General features: G+C 34.6%; 2 protein-coding genes and 1 long non-coding RNA gene across 4 annotated transcripts; all 3 read right to left on the reverse strand.

Annotated features, from left to right (window-relative positions):
* Positions 1-1,972: 1,972 nt before the first annotated feature.
* On the reverse strand, positions 1,973-4,847 carry LOC145558842 (BTB/POZ domain-containing protein At1g63850-like). Its single transcript, XM_081620186.1, has 2 exons — positions 3,660-4,847; positions 1,973-2,479 (listed from the first exon to the last, which is right to left on the reverse strand). Exons 1-2 carry the CDS (start codon positions 4,794-4,796, stop codon positions 2,180-2,182), a joined length of 1,437 nt encoding a protein of 478 aa, XP_081476312.1. The 5' UTR covers positions 4,797-4,847; the 3' UTR covers positions 1,973-2,179.
* Positions 4,848-7,401: 2,554 nt separating this feature from the next.
* LOC145558843 (uncharacterized protein At1g01500-like) lies at positions 7,402-12,221 on the reverse strand. Its single transcript, XM_081620187.1, has 3 exons — positions 11,908-12,221; positions 10,284-11,091; positions 7,402-8,073 (listed from the first exon to the last, which is right to left on the reverse strand). The coding sequence occupies exons 2-3, from the start codon at positions 10,968-10,970 to the stop codon at positions 7,870-7,872; spliced, it is 891 nt and encodes a 296-aa protein (XP_081476313.1). The 5' UTR covers positions 10,971-11,091; positions 11,908-12,221; the 3' UTR covers positions 7,402-7,869.
* A 2,985-nt stretch (positions 12,222-15,206) lies between these two features.
* On the reverse strand, positions 15,207-19,827 carry LOC145560235 (uncharacterized). 2 transcript variants are annotated; one of them, XR_014093117.1, is made up of 3 exons: positions 19,516-19,827; positions 19,293-19,411; positions 15,207-15,511 (listed from the first exon to the last, which is right to left on the reverse strand). It is a non-coding gene; the product is annotated as an uncharacterized LOC145560235 (long non-coding RNA). The 2 variants fall into 2 exon arrangements; XR_014093116.1 differs by lacking the exon at positions 15,207-15,511 and adding an exon at positions 16,160-16,384 and having other exon boundaries at positions 19,516-19,798.
* Positions 19,828-21,218: the final 1,391 nt, after the last annotated feature.

Below are 21,218 nucleotides of genomic sequence, written 5' to 3' on the forward strand. Positions count from 1 at the left end.
TGCTCAGAAGCTGTCTATATGTCTAATAATTAGGGGGTGAGTCTTGTAAGAGCATATATATGCCAAAGTAATAACATTTGGTGAAAATGATGTGGATGAAGGAGAAATTTCTAACAGCCTTAGCATCGCTGATGTTCAGATACTTCCTCTTTTCCACTAATATTGAAATAAGGATGAAATTACGAACCCCCAAAGCTTATTTTATATGTTAAATATCTATAATTATATAAGAGTAAAAATTATAAAAAGTTGATATTTTGAAAGTATTTTATGAGACGGATCTAACAAGACCTCACATAACTATATTTTACTTTACGTATAAATCATAACATGTGATCAAACAAGTGTGATAATTAGTGTAAAAGTCCAGTTGTTGCAATATTACTAGAATGGAGGAAGTATATACAGAGTAAGTCTATAGACGTGAGGATGTGAGATACTTTTGATTTTACAATAATAGTGGTCTTGTGATCAAGTCCTATAGCATATAATATTTAAATGTTTAGCTTATAGCATATTAAAATGTTTAGCTTTTCTTAAATACATAGAGTGATAGAGATAAAACCCTTTCTTATCTTGTCAAATTTTACTTTTAGTCTTGCACTCGAGTCCTTGTATCTCCCCCTTGTTTTCTACAAATCAAAATAAAAAATAATAACAAAGCTGTATATACCTGATTTACAATAATGTCAATATACAACGAATAATTTTGGGGTAATTAACTTATAGTCATTTTGAAATAACTTAATTTTTTTGGATAATTTTAAACCTGTTATATATGTAGACAATGGAATAAGTTTTATAGAGGTAACATACTTACTTTTCCTAATTTGTACTCCTGTAAAAATAGGTAACTATATCAACTAAATTTTTTTTACAAGTTTGTGTATTAAAATATAACTTTTCTTAAATTGATAGAAGTAAATCTCATCCTCATCATCAATTTTTACTTTTTGTCAAAGTGATAAAGATTGCGATTTATTCTTTTAAATAAATTAAAGTTGGCTAACTATGTATTTGTCTTAGGTTTAAAGCCAAATAAAACCCATTTACTTCTATTTACAGAGAGAATTCGAAATTATCATTCATAACTTCTTTGTTACAAAAAAATTGTAGAAAGTTATTGGGCACCAAACATGTTCTTTTTCAGTAAAAGAAACTATATCTTTGTATCACTTTGACCATACCTTATTAAAATTTCAATTATGTTATTCGTTATAGAATCCTAGATGAACTGCATGCTTGTTTTAAACTTCAGCAATTGACGAATTTCATGCGTGATGTAGGAGCTTTGGATGTTAGCAATTTAATTTTTGATTTTGATAGTTCATTTTTCATTAATATTCAACTTATTCTGCTGTTTACATGTGACAATCTGAATTTATTTTATTCTGTTCACCTAACACCCAATTTACCTTTATGAATCTATGTTGACGTATGCTAATTTTTTGGGTTAGCGAGAGTGAAGATAGCTCAAGTGGTTAGAGCTCCCTTCCCGATTCCAGGAGATCATGAGATCGATTCTCACCCCTGCCCTTATGGCTCACTAAACACCAAAAAAAAAAAAAAATTGGGTTAGCAATTATCCAAAAAGCTAATCTTATCTGATAAATAAGATGGTTTAATGATTGGTATTTGATTCTTGAGATCGAGTTGAAAGTTTTATCCTAGTACAATTAGAATTTGTTATATACACCGGGTGTAATGTACACTAATTTAATCAACAAATAGGCAAATAATATATTTACTCATTTGTTGGTAAATGAGTAAATAACCCGGGTGTACATAATACGCTCTCGTATCTGGGAATAGTTTTGTTAGCCTAAAAGAAATTATTGACAAAAGGAAAAAAATCAAAGAAGATAAAAGTACCTTAGGTCATAAAATGGTGTGCAGTACTAATGTACTATAATTTGAAGTCTTATCATTCAAAGTGAAATGCACCCAATGCACCCATTCAGCAAAACCAAAATTAGAAAAGGTAACAAGTTTTCTCATTAAAAACCATGTCCAATTTACAAATGTACATAAGTGGAATCAATACATCAAACCACAATCTAGCTCATTAACAAAGTTCTAATTACATCTATAGTCTATACAGGACTATCAACACGCGATATCCTAGCCAGCCCAGTCCACACAGAGCATTACGACAGAAGAAAAGCATGAGTAAAGCATTCTATGAGAAACTTGTTGACAAAGATGGTCGGGTTGCACGCCGAAACCAGGTATTGAAGGCTGTAATTAAATGGGGACAGTCTTCTGAATCTCGGGTTGAGAAACTTAGACATTGCTGCAGTAGCTCTTGTGCATCATCCATGGGCAATGTGGAGATTATCTTCAAGAATATCTCTTCAAGTTCTAAATATAACGTAGTAGAACTGTGAAGAACTGGCTTGTGGCTGGGAAGCACAGGAGATGCATTGTCTTTGCATATAATCAGCACAGGAAGCCAATCTTTCACGAATTTCATTCTAACCTAAAAAGATAGCCAAGAAAAAATATACAATATAAACATCAATGAGACATTAAAGCTAACAAATTAAAGCCATAATCTTTAAAAGGGATGCAATGAGCCAACGAGTACATAAAAGTGCAATCCAACACAAGAGCAGCAGATATACTAAGATAACCAGCAAAACAGAAAGCATACACGTTTAAAAGCACACACAAGTCTATGTTTTATCCAGCCGATCATCACATGTAAGTATGTAACAAGTCTATAAGCACATACAAATATATCAGCAGGCAATCTCTTTTGAACGTTCTCACCTCAAAATTTTCAAGAAACCATCATAAACCCCGTCCAGTTGCCATCAAAATTTCTCACGAATAAAAGGAATCAGAACTTCTGATGTCCCTCTCTAGCAGACTAGTCTTATTTCCAAGGTTTAAATATACAAAGCAGTTTCAGGCTACTTTCAGCTTCATACACCATTTATTCAAAACAAATTAAAGCACACACTAGCCAAGGTAATAAAGATTAGTCTAGGACTCAAAAACACAAATAATTGATGTTAATCATACCGTCAGTCACAATGAAGCAATAAAAATCAGTCACTCCAGCATGTGGAAACTCTGGACTTCCAAAAACCAAAAGCATCACTAAACTTGGGAAAACTTCAATTCAAGCACTTTCATCTCCAAATTACAGTATTGATCACATAAATGCGAATAGAAGCAAAAGTAGTGACTAGTTAGCATTGACATTAGATTAGGCCAACTCAATATGTACTAACTGCAACCTTGATCAACGACCAAAAGTATGAGGCAAAAAAGGTTGGGAAGAGTTAGAAACGATCACATTATTACAAACCTAAGACCATAAGCTTAAGAAACATGGTCCGAAAAAGTTAGAATTGGCCAAATCACTAACAAATGACCATAAGCATTACAAACAAGGTCTAGAAAAGCCAGAAACAATCTCATCTCAATCCAACTACCAAAGGCATCCGACATACAGGGTCCAGAAAAGCAAGTATCGTTAAACAAGGTCCATTCATCTAAGTTCGTGTGCTTAATCTTCACATCACAAGTTCGATAATGAATGATCATCTACTGAAAGTCTGTCATAGATATTAGATAGCTAGGCATAGCAATAATCTTCGAAAAATCAAACATTGTATCAAACATTAACCTTAATCCAAAAGAGTATATACCTGCCGAGCAACTAAAATGTTCCCTGAAGCCACAGCACAGGCAAGCTTGGACGTACACTTCAACACAACCGTAGGAAGCCCAGGCACGATATTCCTCCAAGCATCATCGCGAAACGCCCTCTGTAAATCAGCAGCAAAGGAATCCTGCTCACTCCACTCCTTGACAGCCATCTCCGCAACTCGAAGCTCGATCATCCTCTCCACAAGCCACACCAAGTGCTTCCCATTAGTCAATGCAGTATGCAGATTCAACCTCTGAATAGCCTCAGTCTCAGCATGATCCCCTCGAAAGTCTGGACTCGAATACTCCTCCAATGATCCCTTCACCACCTTCAAACTCATCAGAAACGCCTTCTCCAGCACTCTCCTCGCCGACTCCCTCGACGAAAACTCCCTCAACAACCTCGCAACAAACGCCTTCACCGGCGCCAAATTCGGATGATTCTGCTTCGCTGAAACCAGCAAATTATCAAGCATTTGCTCACATGAATCCGATTTCGATGTCGAAACCCTAGCTAAAAGCTCCTTCGATTCTTCCTCACTCAAAAATGGAACCAAATTCAAAATCTCCTCTTCTTCCTCCTCACTCCAAGGAACAGCTTCCAAAAACCTAACACATTGCTTAACCAAATCATCAAACAACAATTTCATCGCAACAGGCAAAATCGAAATCGCCGTAGCAGCAGAATTAACAGCATTTGACAAATCCTCACTGTATAGTAACCTTAGAACAACCAAATGAGAATTAATCGAGCCAGATTTCGGCGAAACCGCTAGATTTACCTTCTGATAATTCAATTTCTTCCGATCATCATCGTTTTTGCTCCATCGATCAGAGAACAAAGCGGAGAAATACTTGGCCCTACAAAGTGCAGAAGAATGAAGGTAAACCTGGAGTTCATCGGAGGAAGAAGGATCGGAGGTTTCGGCAATGGAGGAGAGAGAATCGGAGTCGTGGAAGAGGCGAAGGAGGATGTCGGCGGTGGGAGCATCGTTGAAGCCGCCGGAGATCGGCGAAGAGAGGAGTTGAACGGAGGAATCGGCGGCGGAGGAGAGGGAGGAGAGGCGGGTGGAGCTGTTGATACGGTGTCGTTTCTTTGGGATTGGGTTGTTGCTGTTGTTGTTGTAGGGTGACATTTGGAGGGATTTGAAGAGGAAAAATGATTTTTTTTGGTTTTAAGAGAGAAAAAAATTGAGAAATGAAGATATGGTTTCGAACTTTTTAATTGGGTGCTGATAGCATTATCTAGAAACAGTATGAAAGGATTGACACGTGGAATAGGCGAGTTAAGGTAAAATACAGCCCCTAAACTTGGTATTTGTTGTATTTTAGACTTTTAATTGAGACAGAATCAATCACCCAAGTCTCACCATTTCTGGTGGAGGAAAAGCTTAATCAGAAAGTTTAGAGACTTCCAAACCAACTAAGCGAAGTTTAGGGACCATTTAATATGATGTGTCATTTATTTTTATTTTTATTTTCAAGCAAAAGTTTAAGCACTTGTTAGATCATAATTCATCGGTCAATTAATTAAATTAAATATGAAGTAAATTAAAGCTTAGGGATTTATAAAGTGAGATTTTTTTTTTTTTTACCAATTAAATAATTATAAAGTGAGTTGGCAAGAATAAAAATTCCTAATAAATTTTGATAATCATGATATATTTATTATTTCTTATCACTCCTTTTCTTCTTACCTTTTTTTCATAATCATATTTTTTTTTTACAATATATCTCAACTAAACTCATTAACCATACATTCTCAAATTCTAAGTCCTTACCACTTATATATTTCACACACACAAAAAAAAAAAAAAAAAAAAATGTAATGTGTTCTCAAAGTGAGTGTAAGATAAAACCCAACTTTGTAATATAAAACTAAATAGAAATATGAAAAGATTGAAAACTAGAACAAAAAATAATACCACCCCACTTTTCTCTCAAACTGACAATTTATTTTCATGAGTTTATTTTCTAAAATGGTTTCAATTTTTTTCATGTAATTAATTAAATTCAATTCATGTGACAATTTTTAAGGTTTTTTATTGTTTTTATCTTGTGTTAATTTCTAGGATAAAATAATAATTCTATTCAAAAAAAAAAAAAAGGAGAAAATAATAATTGCCCTAGATTATTAACTAAATGTGTTTAGCTGAATGAGTAAGAGCTAAGAAGGAAATTTTCTTTCACAAAAAAATTTCGTATTATAGCTAGATTTTTTAGCGAGATTTATTAACATATTTTAGTACAAGAAAGTAAATTGTGACTATGATTTTCACACTTAAAATATCTTTCACTTATATATTTTTATAAAGTTAATAATTTTTACTAAAATTAATTTGGTTTTGTTGAAATCAAATTAATTTAACACGGAGTAGAACTAAATTACATCTATGGGTTAAAACTTATAATCACTCTTGTATGGGAGCATCATGTGTTCTCGTAGGTCCTTAAACTTTGGTTTATAATAATTACATTAGCCACCTCACCCAATAGGGCCCTAAACTTTTATTTCTAATTTAATTAATTCCAACTCATCAGCTGAAAGTCCCTATTTATTTTAAAATCATTAAATTATTGCCACATGTGCACTAAGGTCCCTAAACTATGCTTAGTTAGCTAATTTGTACCTGAAAAGCGAGTCATTGGTGGTTGAGGGACCATTTTCCCTCATTCAAAAGTTGAGAAACTAAAATGCTACAAATACCAAAGTAGTTCAGGGATAGTATTTTACCTTAACTCTGGAATAGGCCATGTTTAGTTCATTTTACGGTTATTGATTGTGAACTAGTCCGTACTCCGTAACTGTATAACCCTAAAAATTCCTTTCTTGTAAAATATTTGTTTTGCTCTGTTTAAAACTCGAAATAAGGAAATCTAAGACATTACTGCCACCTTGAAAACGGCTAAGGCAATTATCAAAGACACACAGCGGAAGACTACTTTTAAAAACATTCAAAACGATTCAACTTAAAAAGTCAACAAAACGAAAGTAAAGTCAAACCAAAGTAAAACGAGTCAACCTACAACTTCGAACCATTGTAAGCCCTTAACAAAACCAACCAACTTAAAACCATTGTGTTAGTCTTACAAGCATAATATAATAAAATAATTAAAGCAATAAACAAATCATAAACTTATGGAAACTAGCATGATTCGCTCTTCACTCATGCCCATCATGAATATGTTTCATCACCTGAAAAACTTCTCTCTACCTGTTTTCACTACTCTCCATTAAAAATGGGTCATCATAGGGTCAAGGTAAAGACAAGGCCAACAAAAACACAAACACACAATCTAATTTCGGTTAGTATAATTTCTAATCAAAACTATGAAATTCACTAGCATGTCAAATACTCACCCCGACCCCAAAGAATTTATTCAATCTGGAGGTTTGTATGTTTCATGTTGTTATTTTATACACAAGTAATCATTTTTTTTTTTTTCAATCCGAATCAGTATCACAAGGTATATCGAATTTAGGGCTTCCGTGTTTCTTGACTTAAAATAGGACTCCCTCCTTACTACATTGGCTCGGCAACTCGTGTATGGGCCGGGAACATGCAGCGATAAACTGTTCAAAGTATAATCCTGTAATTTATGCCAAATTTTTGTGATAAAAACTATGAACTTTGGCAATTTGTCATTGTCACCTGCAACACCTAATTGGATTTGTAAATCATCTATGAACCAGCAAACATGAATTGTGAATTGATATCTGAACTGAAAATCCACAGAAAATGCAAATGTTACAAAAGATAACAAGACTGTTTAAGGAGAAAGTAATTCTGTAGAAACTGATTATTCTGGACCATAATATACACACAACTAAGAAATCTACAACTCAAAAAGCATGTCCATGGAATTTTACACATTTCCAATCTCATCAACAAAACTTGTCAGCAATTGACATTCTGGAGCAATTGAAAAACTTGCGTCTTACTGTAAGATAACTATGCATTTTGAGTGTTACACAATGAAACAAGCTAACAAACCTATACAAACCAAATAGTGTTTCATTAGCTGAGCCGCAAGCTTAGAGCACTCAAAGCGGGTGGCCTTTTGTATGCAAGTTCTTGGTGCACGATTTACCATGTATTGTCACAGCAGAAACATTACTTGCTGTGCGATCTAAAACATAAGTTTGCAGCAATTCGATGAAAGGGCAAATGAGAGAAGACCTATCACTGAGCATTGGGGGGTCATGGATCAGAAGAACCGTCTTCTGAAAGTCCGTGTTGTTCCTTGGTAGGTTTTAACCAGCAATCCAACGCCTATTCCAATTCCAAGGCAGACACTAAGGCCAATTCCAACACCAACCCTTACTCCTGCATTGAAAAATGAGAGTTCACCATCTTCGCCTTCAAAATACTCGGTACCTGGATAATAGTTGCTGTATCCTTCATTTTCCACCTGTAAAAAACAATAAACACAACATGGAGTGATCTATCATCTTAAAAAAGCAAATACAAGGATTAAGCATGTTACAATCAGCATTTGCAGTCTATTTTCAGACTCACAATGAGGAGAGTAAAACCAGAAACAAAATCAATAGTTGAGGTCAACAAACATCCACCCAAATTACCAAAAAAATAGAACAAAATGAAAAGTAGAATGGAAGACACTATTTGAAAACCAATTTTGAGGCATTTAAAGAAAACATATATTTCAGCAGTGTTTTTTTTTTTTTTTTTGAGAAATAACCATATTATGAAACATGATGTCAAATCTTTATATTCTAATAACCATCTAGCAGTACATGTTCAAGCTAAAAACGTAAAGGAAAAGGTTAAGTGTCGTTGACCCTCTTTTCTAAAGGATAAAACCATCTAATTTATCAGGGCCTTAATAAAGTAATAGAGAAGTTACAAGGTTTAAGAGGTGGTCAAGTGCTAATGTTGTCATAATCTGAAGGAGGGAAGGGAAATAATCACCTTCAGTTTCTGTTAGTGTAGTGCTGGGTAACTATTACCCTCTACCCTCCCCCCCCCCTCCCCCCCCCCCCCCCACACACACACACAACAAAAAAAACACTCTACATCTTACACAATCATTATCTCAATTCATCAGCCACCACCTCCAAGTCCTTCATCCACCTTTATTTTCTTCATTTTTTTCATACTGAAAGGCAGAGAAGGAGGGAAGAAAAACAAGCACCCTCAGTTTCAGGTAGTGTAATGATGGGTAGCTATTACCCTCAAATATTCCCCCACCCTCCATCTAACACAATCAATATCTCAATTCATCTTCCCCCACTTTCATTCTCTTCATATATTCATGTATTTACCCTAGATACAATACCCTCACTCCAAGCACACAATCAACAGCTATATAGTGTATAATTAGAAGGCATATATTCCCGATCCAGCTAATAAGATAACATTTCATCCAAAAGGGACTTTTATCCCGTACTAAGTGGTAGTTTTGTTGAACATATGAAGTGAAATTTTTTGGGAAGTGAAATTTCATTGGACGTAAAAAAATGTTGTTCGGTTGAGAATAGGAAGTAAAACTTCCAGTAAAAAGTTCCACAAACCTAGGGAGGGGGCCTAGTTTAGCAACTCTTCCATTTTGTGGAAAGTGTGACTTTCCATGGTTTTGCCAACCAAACAATACCACAATCTTTCCCTTCCTTGGAAAATCTACTTCTCATGATTCTTTTATACCAACCAAGCAAGCACTAGGTGTCTATGTATCATCTTATGACCCATGATATTTGATTATGCAATGTCACTCATCCGCAGTGACCAATAAGATTTCCGATCGGTTTTAAGTTGGTGACATGTCAAGGTAAGGAGGTGGGCTGTGGGGCACAAGATGGAATATATGATCTCAAAGACCCAAACCCATGTAAACCAGGGTTCAACATGAAACCATGTTGCCATGCAACCATTCCTATTCCACAGTACCCACATCAAGTCACATAAAGTTTTAATAAATATTAAGGAAAGAAATGCCCAATGACCAATGTCACAGAGAACAAAGAGATTACTATACCATCCCTATCTCATAACATATGCTAGAAACCCATGTAAACCAGAGTTCAGCATGTAACCAAAAAGTCATATAAAACCATCCCTATTCCATTCCACAGTACCCACTTCAAGTCACAGAAAATTTTTATAGATATGAAGGAAAAAAATGTCCATTGTCACAGAGAACAAAGAGATTACTATACCATCCCTACATCATAACATGTGCTAGAAACCCATATAAGCCAGGGTCCAACATGATACCAAGTGTCCAAGTTGCCATATGGCATATACAACCATTCCTATTCCACCGTACTCAATTCAAGTCACATATAGTTTTTATAAATAACAAGGATTAGAAAATTGCCCATTGTCACAGAGAACAAAGAGAATTACACCATCCCTATATCATAACAAATATAAAATGTGCTAGAGCCCATACCACATCGACACCTTAAAAATAAGGATCTTTATTTTACAGACCGACAATAACCTTTTTTTTTTTATACAAGAGTAAACACTATCATGCAAGTATATGACACATTTGTAATGTGATTACAGCAGGGTCATACTAAATTCATGGAAAAGATACCTGAAGAGAAACATGTTCATTAACAAATCAATAAACCCTAAATTAGTCCAAAAAAATACCTGCACAGGAAGCCGAGGTGGAGACTCTTTCTCACTTTCAGTTGAGTCATTCTCAGGAATTGAATTTAGCATTGCCATTCTTACTTGCTTTCTCCGAGAATTAAGATGCAAACTTTTAGTTAACATTATAGGTGTCCCCAAGAAACATCCAGCAACATACACTTCTATGGTCGGTGAAGCTAATTCGGATCCAATTAACTGTTTCCCTTTTAAAAAGCCAGTCCCCACTGTTGCATCCGTTTCACAATTCATGCTCCACATCCGAGATACATGATCAGATTCACTACCATCAATATAACCATTGCTCTCACACTTATTTAAATACCCAGAAAGGACAAGAGCATCCCTATCAAGTACCTCAAACTTCACGCTACCTGTTATCCTAATACTGTCTGTGCTCACATATGTAGCCTCTTCAGATTTCTTATCAAGTCGATCCCTTCGGAGAAGAGTTGATACTCCATCAGAATATATACTAGCTCTAACTCCATTTACTTCAAGAAGGGTGTTGGGATCCAATGGGATATGGTTCAAAGTGAGGTTCTCAGGGGTCGAATCATCAATTTCACACTTGCTAATTCTCACATAAAAGACTCGTAAATCAAGCCAAGATAGACGGGGCGAGTGTCTCGAAGTCAAGTGACCATTGTTGCCCAAGAACCCATTTCCATTCACAGTCACATCCATTAAAACCAGAGAGGTACTATCCTTCTTGCTATTTGAAATCCTTCAAGGATGTTGGATGGAATGACTCGAGATACACCATAAAGTGAAGATGAAATTTGTGAAAACATAGGAAGCCTGTAGGCTGTTGCAATACCAATAAAGTAAAGCACAGTAAGAACACATACTCTAAGATTAAAAATCAAGCATAACACCATCCAAAACCAAATAAAAACCAAACAAGAAGAAAGTAAATTCAAAAGCTCAAGAGAACAGCAACAACAATACCAACAATCCCATAAAACCTCTCAAAAGCTTAGTGAGGTTTAAATGTACGCAACCTTACCCCCTAACCAATTCAGACTACAAGAGACAACTATTCAATTCCAAATTCACACAGCCCAACAGGAGATGAAACTGGATTATTCAGCTCATAATACACATTTTAAATTGCAATAATCTAGATAAATAGTGATATAGAGAGCTAGTTAAACCCCAATTGCTAAAACCAGCAAAAGAAGATAAGAAAGAATGGAAACTGCAGAAAAAATACAATAAGAGGAAAAAGTGTCAAATTTTGATGTGGGGTTAAATCCAAAAATAGAGAAAAATGTAAAATCAACCTCAAATGGAAAAACCCAGATAATTTTCAACTATGTTTAAATAAAAAAAAGAAAGACATATATTATACCCAGATAAATAAAATTGATTATTAACTGAATTTTACAGCAGAAAAATTGGTACAAAACAATTACCACAATTTAATCAATCAAAACAAAATCCACCATTGAATTCAGTTATATGATCAACAATTTTGCCGACTCATCCAGCGTCATATAAAGAGACAAATTTCGATATGTGCATAGGTGTGATCAATTGGTAAATCAAAACAATAATTAAAAAGCAAAAAAAAATCAGTAGAAATTTCAGTAATTCCCAAATAAATAATATAGAAACTGACCAAATATATCAAGGATTTGGGTGCTTCCTGAGCTCTACCCACTCTTCAATTGACTTGTATTTGCGCCCAATTGAAGTTTTTTTGGGCAATTGATTTTTTAAGAGTTAGGGTTTTTCAATGAAACAGATAAAGAGGGAATTGGATAGAAAGTGCCCAGATCCTGAATTTGGTAATTTGGTTGTTGTATTTGTTGTTTTTAATTTTTGTAAATAAATATGTTTTGTCTAAAAAAAATAAAAATCATGTGTTTTACTTGTAGGAGCTCCTAGATTACGTACATGGATGATATTTGACCCTTCCCCTTTTTTTGATAAAGTTTGACAATTAATTATTTTATTAATATACTAGTAGTGATAATTTTGTAGTTTGATTACACTTTGAGTTTTGTTAAATTAATGTATTTTGGGGAAAAAAATGTCTTAGAATAGGTCACACTTTTATTTCTTGGTACTTTTATATTTTACTTAATTTTATTTCCTATTATTATACTAGACTCTTAATGTCACGATAAAATAAAATTAACGTCCAATTTTACATGAACATAAGAACAAAATTACAACAATGTTCACTAAAATAGTTATGGTTGTAGATTAAGGGCATTGTGGACTTGTGATTATTCCTTGTAATCAATTGATACATCGATAATTATAATGAATTTATTGCACTTTTGTTTTAACCGCATCCGTTCAAATCATGTATCAATATTGTTTCATATGAAGTATGATTTATGGTACGCATTTCAATATTTAACTAGTTATTGACCGGGTGATGTCCCAGATCACTATAATTTGTAATTTTGATCAAAGTTATATTTAAAGTGTAGTGTTCAACAATACTGCATTTATAAGTGGATAGTAAAATAATGATAAATTTAAGACTAATGGGTGCTAATTTTTATTAATTTTACTTAATAACTTATGTAAATATTACTTTGTATAATTATTTAACTGGTATAAAATCTAGGAAAACAGCTTCCAAGGAATCAACAACCATTAGTGTATGTGTGATTAATGTCAATTAAAATGAAGATTATTGTGCAATTACTTAGAAGTTACATTATATGGGAAAATCAAATACGAAGGTCACACATATGAAAAGTTTTAGGGTGGTGAGTGATGACACATAGCGCTCATATAGCACCAAATCATATTAAAGAAATGATGACACATGATGGTAACATATTTTCCCCTTGAGTTTTAATAATATTAAAGATTTCATTTCTTCATCCTATTTAAGCTCTTGGATACATTTTTACATATAAAATAGGAAAGTTAAACGTCAATTTTAGTATGTCAAAATTGTCAACATCACATTCTTTGTTAGGAATAATAGGACTTTAGGAGGATAATCATGAGAACGAGTGCTAAATACCCTCATAAGTCATTATTAATAGAGTATACATCTTTGGTAAATCATCTTTCATTTATGTAAAATCATTAATTCCTTTTCTTGGCAGTTTTTCATTATGGATCAACAAAAATTCTTCTTCCCTTTTTTTTTTCCCCTATTGGTGAAAGAATAAAGAAATAACCACAATATATAAATTAGCCAGATAATTTTTTTCATGGAAGATGAAATTACAATGTATTTTGGCAACTTGAGCCCATGCTTTCTGCTTTCAGACAGTGATAATAGAGTTCTGTACTTTTGGCAGTAAAATCCTCGGAACAAAATTTTAGGGGAAAAAAAAATCCCTCGCCATGTCACGTGAAGTCCACGGATCGTAACAGTAGTTCACGTGAGACATACATGGAGGTTGGAGAAGCCAAGCCTCTTTGCCCCCAATTTAGGAGCAAACTCTGCTTAAACACAAGCATAAATAGAGTCCTCAATAAGGGGAGATAAACAAACCTCTTTTATAATAATAATAATATAAATAATAATAATAACACGTCCGCTTAAAATATTTAAACCAAAAGGAAAGCTCGAAACTTTAACTCTTGGATGATTTCTTACTGTGTTAAACTGATTACGATAAAAAGTTCAATGTAATATGGACTACTTTGTATAAATTGTCTATTGACAAGTCGTACTTCTCTTGCAACATCAATTTTTTTTTCGCGTATATAACCTGATCATAGACAACATTGACAATTTCGTATGTTGGCGAACTTATCAATTAATCTAGTTAAGATTTGGTATAAAGGATGTTAATCACTCTGAAAATGACATTAAAAGCTTCTTAATTAGAAACAAACTACCCACTAATAACACTTCAGCTGAATTAGTCTTGCCAACAAAACAACTACCCCTTATCAATTAATCTAAAAATAAATAATAAAAAAAAGGAGAGAAAAGAAAGAAAAAGAAAAAGATGTACTCTGGAAGTATTTGACAAAGAAAACCTTCTCAACCACAGCTTAAGTTTCCTTATAACATCAAATCTAGTGACCATTAGTTTCCTAACCCCACAAGATTTTCTACAAAATATGTACTAAATATGTGGCTGAAGATGGTCTTTGTGCCTATGGAATTTTCCGTTCAAGTGCTCTACATCATCCACTGGGAAGTGATAGCAACAATACATCATACACTTTTGAAAGGTTGCGAGGAGTGCTTTCACACCTCACATAAACATGGTACAGTGAGCGGTAATGGTCGGTTGCATTAGAAAGGTCATGACGAGTGCTTTCACACCTCACATAAACATGGTACAGGGAACGGCAATGCGCAATTGCATTGTCATTCTCTTCTCAGTCGTTGGGATCCTCTGAACACAAGACCATAGTATGCATGAGTGAATCGTAGGAGGTCATGGAGCCCAACGACAGAATTTGTTTAGCCTTCAAGGGGTCCGGCCCCTCATTTTTAGACATTATGTAAATCAAAGGATCAAACATTGGCCTCATAACCAATAAAATTCAAGTTCCCAATTCATGGGGCCTATCTCAGTGCAAGACATGGCACAACATGCTACCTTGCACAGCAAAAGATCCATTTTCAAACTCTACGTGGTTTTCCAATCCATAAAAAGAAAAAGACTTCTAAGCCCCCATAAGTTCCCCTACTTTCATTAGAGTTCAGAGCTCAGTAATCAAACTCGCCACATATGTGAGGCTGAAAGAACCGTGTAAGGAGTACATACTAACATAAGTGTATAATGACCACCCCGTTTCAAAGGCATACGGAGTATTTGTTACCATAAAGGTGATTTTACAGAAAAGGACTGTAGACTCAGCTTCCACAAGCACAAAAACCACAAAGAAAATATACAGCTAAACATAAGTTTTCACCTAGTATAAGAAATGTTAATACTAAACTGAAATGGCCATGGAAAAACGATGGGCGGAGAGTAGCAAGAAAGAGAATCAGACATGCCTATTCTGAAAAGAAAAAAACAAAGAAAATTCTCCGTACAGCTGTAATTTTTGCTCCCAACCCATAATAAAACAATTTCAAGGGAGAAAAATGCATTATTTAGCTTTTAGCCAGCTTGGATGACTTACATCAACAAACATGGGAGAATGGACATGGAAATAAGAAGGAAACAAAACTGCTTAAAAGGTGGGAGCCTAAACCAAGATTCATAAAAGAGATTGAACCACCAGCAAGGGAAACAAACTAACACATCATCTTGATTCTGGTCACCGAGGAACTGCAAAGTCTAAAATCCCAAGAAAAGAAAAATAACAGAAAATTAGTGGACTGCTTGAGAGACCATCCTTACGGTAACAGCTAAGACTTAACACCAAGGGAAAGGAATAGAAAATACACTATAACAGAGAAAAAAGGCAAGAAAATAACAAGATATTACGATAAAAAGTGGAACTATTAGAGCAAACATCTAACAATTTGGATCAATTGATGCTTTTCTGAAAGGAACTAGTGGTTAAATAAGATACTGTATCCTAAAGAAAGGCTAAAAAGGCCTAATGCCACTCCTGTCTATGGGTTATCTTCACTAATGTCAGACTATTTACCTATAACTCCTAGAGCAGTATGTGAATGGTGATTGAATATTGAGATCATATGAATCTCTTGAAGATCATGGTACTTCAGTATACATGATTTAAAACCATGTCAGACTCAAAACTTCAAGCCTGAAAATTCTTTTTCGCACCACAGTACTCCCACATAGCTCAGTCCTCAAAGTACACATAATTATCATATCCCTTTTTTTTAGAGTATTCCTCTTCTCCTACTCAAAAGACCAGCACAGAAGATTCAACAAAGCACAGCATGTATCAAACCTAGGAAATCAAGCTACCTAGATAAGTAGATAGCAATATAGTATTTTTGCAAAATTATGACAGGCTTAAATCCATTGAAATTAGATAATAATATCATACAGAGCTCAAAATTTTTGTAAAAATAAAAAGAAAAAGTAACTGGTTGACTCAAGGAACAAGTCCAAATTGTCAGACATGGAATCCCTCACAACTCTTTCAATTATTACAAGAAAAGATCCATGAACACCTAATCATATAATTGCTCCATTAAAGGTGTTGTAGAGCTCGTCACAAAGGCAAAGAAAATCCTATAGCAACAAAGAGATGAACCAAGTCAGTGCACTGAAGGAAAAAGAACACCATCATCTTCCTTGCAAAACCAGTAAAACACACAGGCTTAAAATTCAAGTATGTGGAACATTAATATTCTTCTTCTTGTATTTTCATTGTTTATTCTCCATATAAAGCATAAAATACCCTTTCTACTGAAATTATTAGAATAGCAGCAAATTAAGATTGTGTATGGCCAGCAGCTCAGCACCATAAAGAATTATTCTTCCCCCAACATGAATAAGGGCTCTACTTAGAGGGTGTACAGGTGTAATCATTTAAGAAAATATAAATAAAAGGAATTAACTCATTAACCATCAGTTGCTTTCAGTAAAACACTGTTTAGGTTCACAACTTCACACAAACAATTATCTTATCATGCCACACATATTTATAGATCCACTGAAGCACCCATATATCTTAAGAATGACATATAGGATTAAAGCACCCGTATATCTTCAGAATGATATATGCACCCCCACAAAAATTTGACATTGTAGTCTAGTCTACTTTCACCATTTACCTGTCACTCTAATTAATAATAACCTAAAAAGAGGCCTTAAAAATCTTTGACCAAATTACTGCTATAGACAAAAATTAGAAGCCTAATTCATGAAATAATATTTGAACTTAAGTATAAAGAGCCATTGGCTGCACGCCGGCAAGTGAGTATACAAAGTAAAGTTGAGGCTGATGGCTTCTTGGAAAGATTCAAAATCAAGGTTGGTTGCAAAAAGAATCTCTCAAAGGTAGGGTTGACTTTCATAGACTTTTTACACAGCGAGCGCTTGCTAGATGACTGTCATCAGAACTCATTTCTTTCGAAGCAACTAATGGTAGGATATTCCATCAATTAAAATTGCCTTTTAACATGCCAATTTGTGTGAAGAGATTTTCATGGAGCTGTTACCTGGTGTGCCTAATCCTGAATTTCGGAAGAGGGGCAAAAAAAAAAAAGGAAAAGGCAGTCATGGATTGCCAGGTATGTACAGTCTAGAATTGATCACTACTAATACAATTTACCCCTTGGTTTTCCAGGTAAACTGAGCCCTTAGGTTACTGTCACAAGGTATGTCCACTCTGGAAATGATCACTACTCTAAAGAATATTGCAGCAAACTAGGTATATGACAATATGACATCTGGCTGTGACTCTGTACACATATAAAGTGGAATCTTAATGTTTAAATTAAATACAACGCATCAAGCATATAGAGTACACAACATGTTCTAGGGTTATAGGTTGAATATAATGGAGATGGTAGATATTGTCACAGTAAGTTAGCTAAAGAGCTAAATCATGAAAGTGGTATACTTATATTAAATGAGTTTGCACCCTCCGTTACCGAAGTGTATAAAAAGGTGCACCTAAGGCGCTGAGCAATTAGGGTAGAGCGCCTTTTTAGCTCTAGGCGAGGCACACTTGAGGCATACATATGCAAATTTCTTTAATAGTTTTAAAATGAGTGCCTTACATCAAAGAGTCACACCAAAGCACGCCTGGGCACAGCAGGATCTTCATCACCTCCTTGCCCCTTGATCTTTCTTTATACGTTTCCACTACCAACCCCTCATACATTAGATGCTAGCTCTCCACTTTCAGATCTTATACAGGGTCTCAATCTGTTGAGATAACGCTTTTAATACAGGCAGGATGGAGCTTATACTATCTCTATGAGGTGAAGGTCCACTGGGGAATCCTGAAAATAGAACTGGAGAAGTGCTATGCACAAGTGACAAGTCTTCCACAATCACAGAAAATTGAACTATGGTAAACGTATCTCTGAGAATTACATGGTTGATCATGTATTGGAAGAATTGACCTTCAAATCTTTAAACCTAATCTTTTTCATAATGAGAATCTAACATTCTGCTTTACGCAAGGATAAAGCATACCTTTTTTCTAAGAGAAAGACGCGCATATGGAGATTGACTGTCTTTCACTTGCTACAAGTTCCTAGAAGGTATGTTGCAGCTGCTCGCTTAATGCATACTAAAAAGTGAACTAGAAGATCCATTTAACAACTTCTTCTCTGCTCTCAAGCAAACTACATTGCTTGTAATAATCTAAATTGCTAACCAATTATGTTTGGATAGAAAAAAAATGGACGGAAAAGAAGAGAAGAGAAAAGGAAGGATGCATCATCATTTGCTTGGATATCTAATGTAAGGAGGGAAGGAGTGAGAATTGGAAGGATCCACTTTCCTTCCCTATTTAATAAACCAAATGCCTCCATTGTTGGAAAGATTTGGAAGGAAAATGGAAGGTAACCTTCTCCTTCCCCTCACCTTCCTATCCCTTCCCTCTTTTTCCTTCGCCTCCCTTTCCCTTCACTTCTATTAATTTGTTATCACATAATGTTAGTTCAACAGTTATGTCAAAAATACAAGTAGCCACACTAACTTAGTACAATTCCAACAATCCCCCTTCTTCCTCACTCGGTCACTCCTCTCTTCACTTTACATATGTTATCAAGTTTCATTCCTTCTCATTCCGTCATCCATGGTAATTCACCACTATAGGCGTATATGATCTCAATTTAAAACCTACCCGTCCCCCCCACTCCAACCAATCAAAGAGAGACCCAAAGGAACATCGAGAGTCAAGGCATTGACTAATAACACAATTGCAAGTTACAACAGCAATCAATCTTACCATACAATCAACTAGTATCGGACGGTTTTTCATCAAATATCTATCCCGGAGATCACACACGAATCAGAATCAAAGTAGCAAATTACATTCATACAAGCCTAAACCATAACTAACAACTTCCACATCAATACCATAATATAAGATCAGCCCACAAACCCACATTTTATAATCTATGTTTCTAAACTAAATCATAAAATTTCAATAACAAATTCAACAATTAAATCAAATCACCTAGAGAAAGGCAGCTCCAGCAGCTGGAATCAAGAGCAAGAATCGATGTAAGACGAGCCGAAGCAATTGCACTATGAAGCGGTTTCTGTGACTCCACCATTCCCAACATTGATGCCAACCTTCAACAAAGTAACAAACCAACCAATATAAATAATTAAAATTACACAAAAAATTAAAAATAAATTTAAAAAAATCAAATGAATGAAGTGAAGTAATGGGGTACCTAGAAGCGGAAGAAATGGGTCTATTTGAAGATGAGGAAGCTAAAAGCTGCTTTGGAGTGAGAGAAAAAGAAGAGGGTTTTGATCGAACCGCCATTAATCTAGCTCCTGAAGCCATGGCTGATCGTATTCCCATTGTTGCCATTATTATTTTTAAGGTTGAATGCAGAGAACAAAAAAGGGCTTAAACCCTAAAAAAAAAACTGAATTGAAGGAGGGTTTTGGATTAGCAAGAAGATGGTGTTTACTTGAGCCTAAATGTCAATTAGAATTACAGTACGGCGTCGTTTTGGTGATATGGTCAATTTTATAAAACCCAAAATCAAATCAAATTGTAGTACAAAATCACAAAGTTTTGTCAACAGAGTCAATTGGCTTACTTAGGCTAAGCTGTATAACCATCCATTCAAATTGTAGTACTGGGTTGTTTTGGCGACATGTCAATTAGCTCACTTAGTATAACCATCAAATCAAATTATAATACTGTGTTGATTTGGTGATATGTTAATTGGCTTATTTGGTAAGTTTCTTACCTCATATCCTAGATGCTTTGGGTTCGAATCCTACCAAGTAAGGGTGCTTGGAGGTAATATTGTCGCCCACCATCTTGCTAAGCTAGTGTTGTTCGGGGTTGAACAAGTATGGGTCAATCATTGTCCTACGGATATTACTCCATATGTACTCACTTTATCCCTTAATTAATAATATGCACTTGCTCGGCATTTCCTCAAAAAAAAAAAAAAAAAGGTAGGGATTCTCTTACCTTACCCTTTACCCGTTAATATTAGACCAAAAAAAGTGAAACTTCTTGAAATATCAATACGTATATATTCACTTAGTATCAAGACAATTGTTATATTTACCTTTCACGTTTGTATCAATATAATTTACACTTTTTTTTAAAGCGTAAAATTAATAATTCTTTTTTACTTTTATATTTCCACCATCTAAAATTAGACGTTTTGCGTTTTCGACTTTGTGTCCACTATATTGATTCATTGACTCTCATTCTATGTCATTTCTTAACCTAAAATGGTACATTCATCATCATTTTACAAATTGATCTAGTAGATTTTGCACTAAAATACACAAACACACCAATTCAAATAATTGTTCACCCCATCCTTTGATTAATAGTTCATATAGTGCTATCACCTACATGCTCTCCCTTTCGCAAATCCAACCGTTGAGTCACCACCACCAAATGTCGAGAACGAGAACAATGAAGGGCAAAGTGGAATTTAACAACAAGGTTAGAATGATTACTATGCAAACAAGTGCACATGGAAGGAGGAAGAGAGGGAGATACGAGGTTTAAATTCGAGATGCATAAAAGAGTGATGAAATGTTGTAATTCATAAAATAAATCTCTAGTTTTCGAGATATTTTACATATACCTGGGTGTAGCATACACTCAATGGTATTTTATACTCATTTAAATAATTGTTTTTCATATAACCATTAAATGAAAAGCAAAAACTAGCCTTTGGTTAGTTGGGTGTACGACTGTACGGTACACCCGAGTGTATATAACAAATTATATTAGTTTTCATTTTTTACACTTTACCTAGTAAAATAAAAAGTCAAAAACCTTTTTTCTTTTCTTATAATATACTGTGTAATAGCTACTCGAAATAATCTACTCCGTATTTCATTTTTTCAATATCCTAATAGACATAATCACACAAAATAATTCTAGTTTTAT

This window comes from Chenopodium album, chromosome 9 (genome assembly GCF_948465745.1).
Source record: "Chenopodium album chromosome 9, dcCheAlbu1.1, whole genome shotgun sequence".
Taxonomy (NCBI): Eukaryota; Viridiplantae; Streptophyta; class Magnoliopsida; order Caryophyllales; family Amaranthaceae; genus Chenopodium; species Chenopodium album.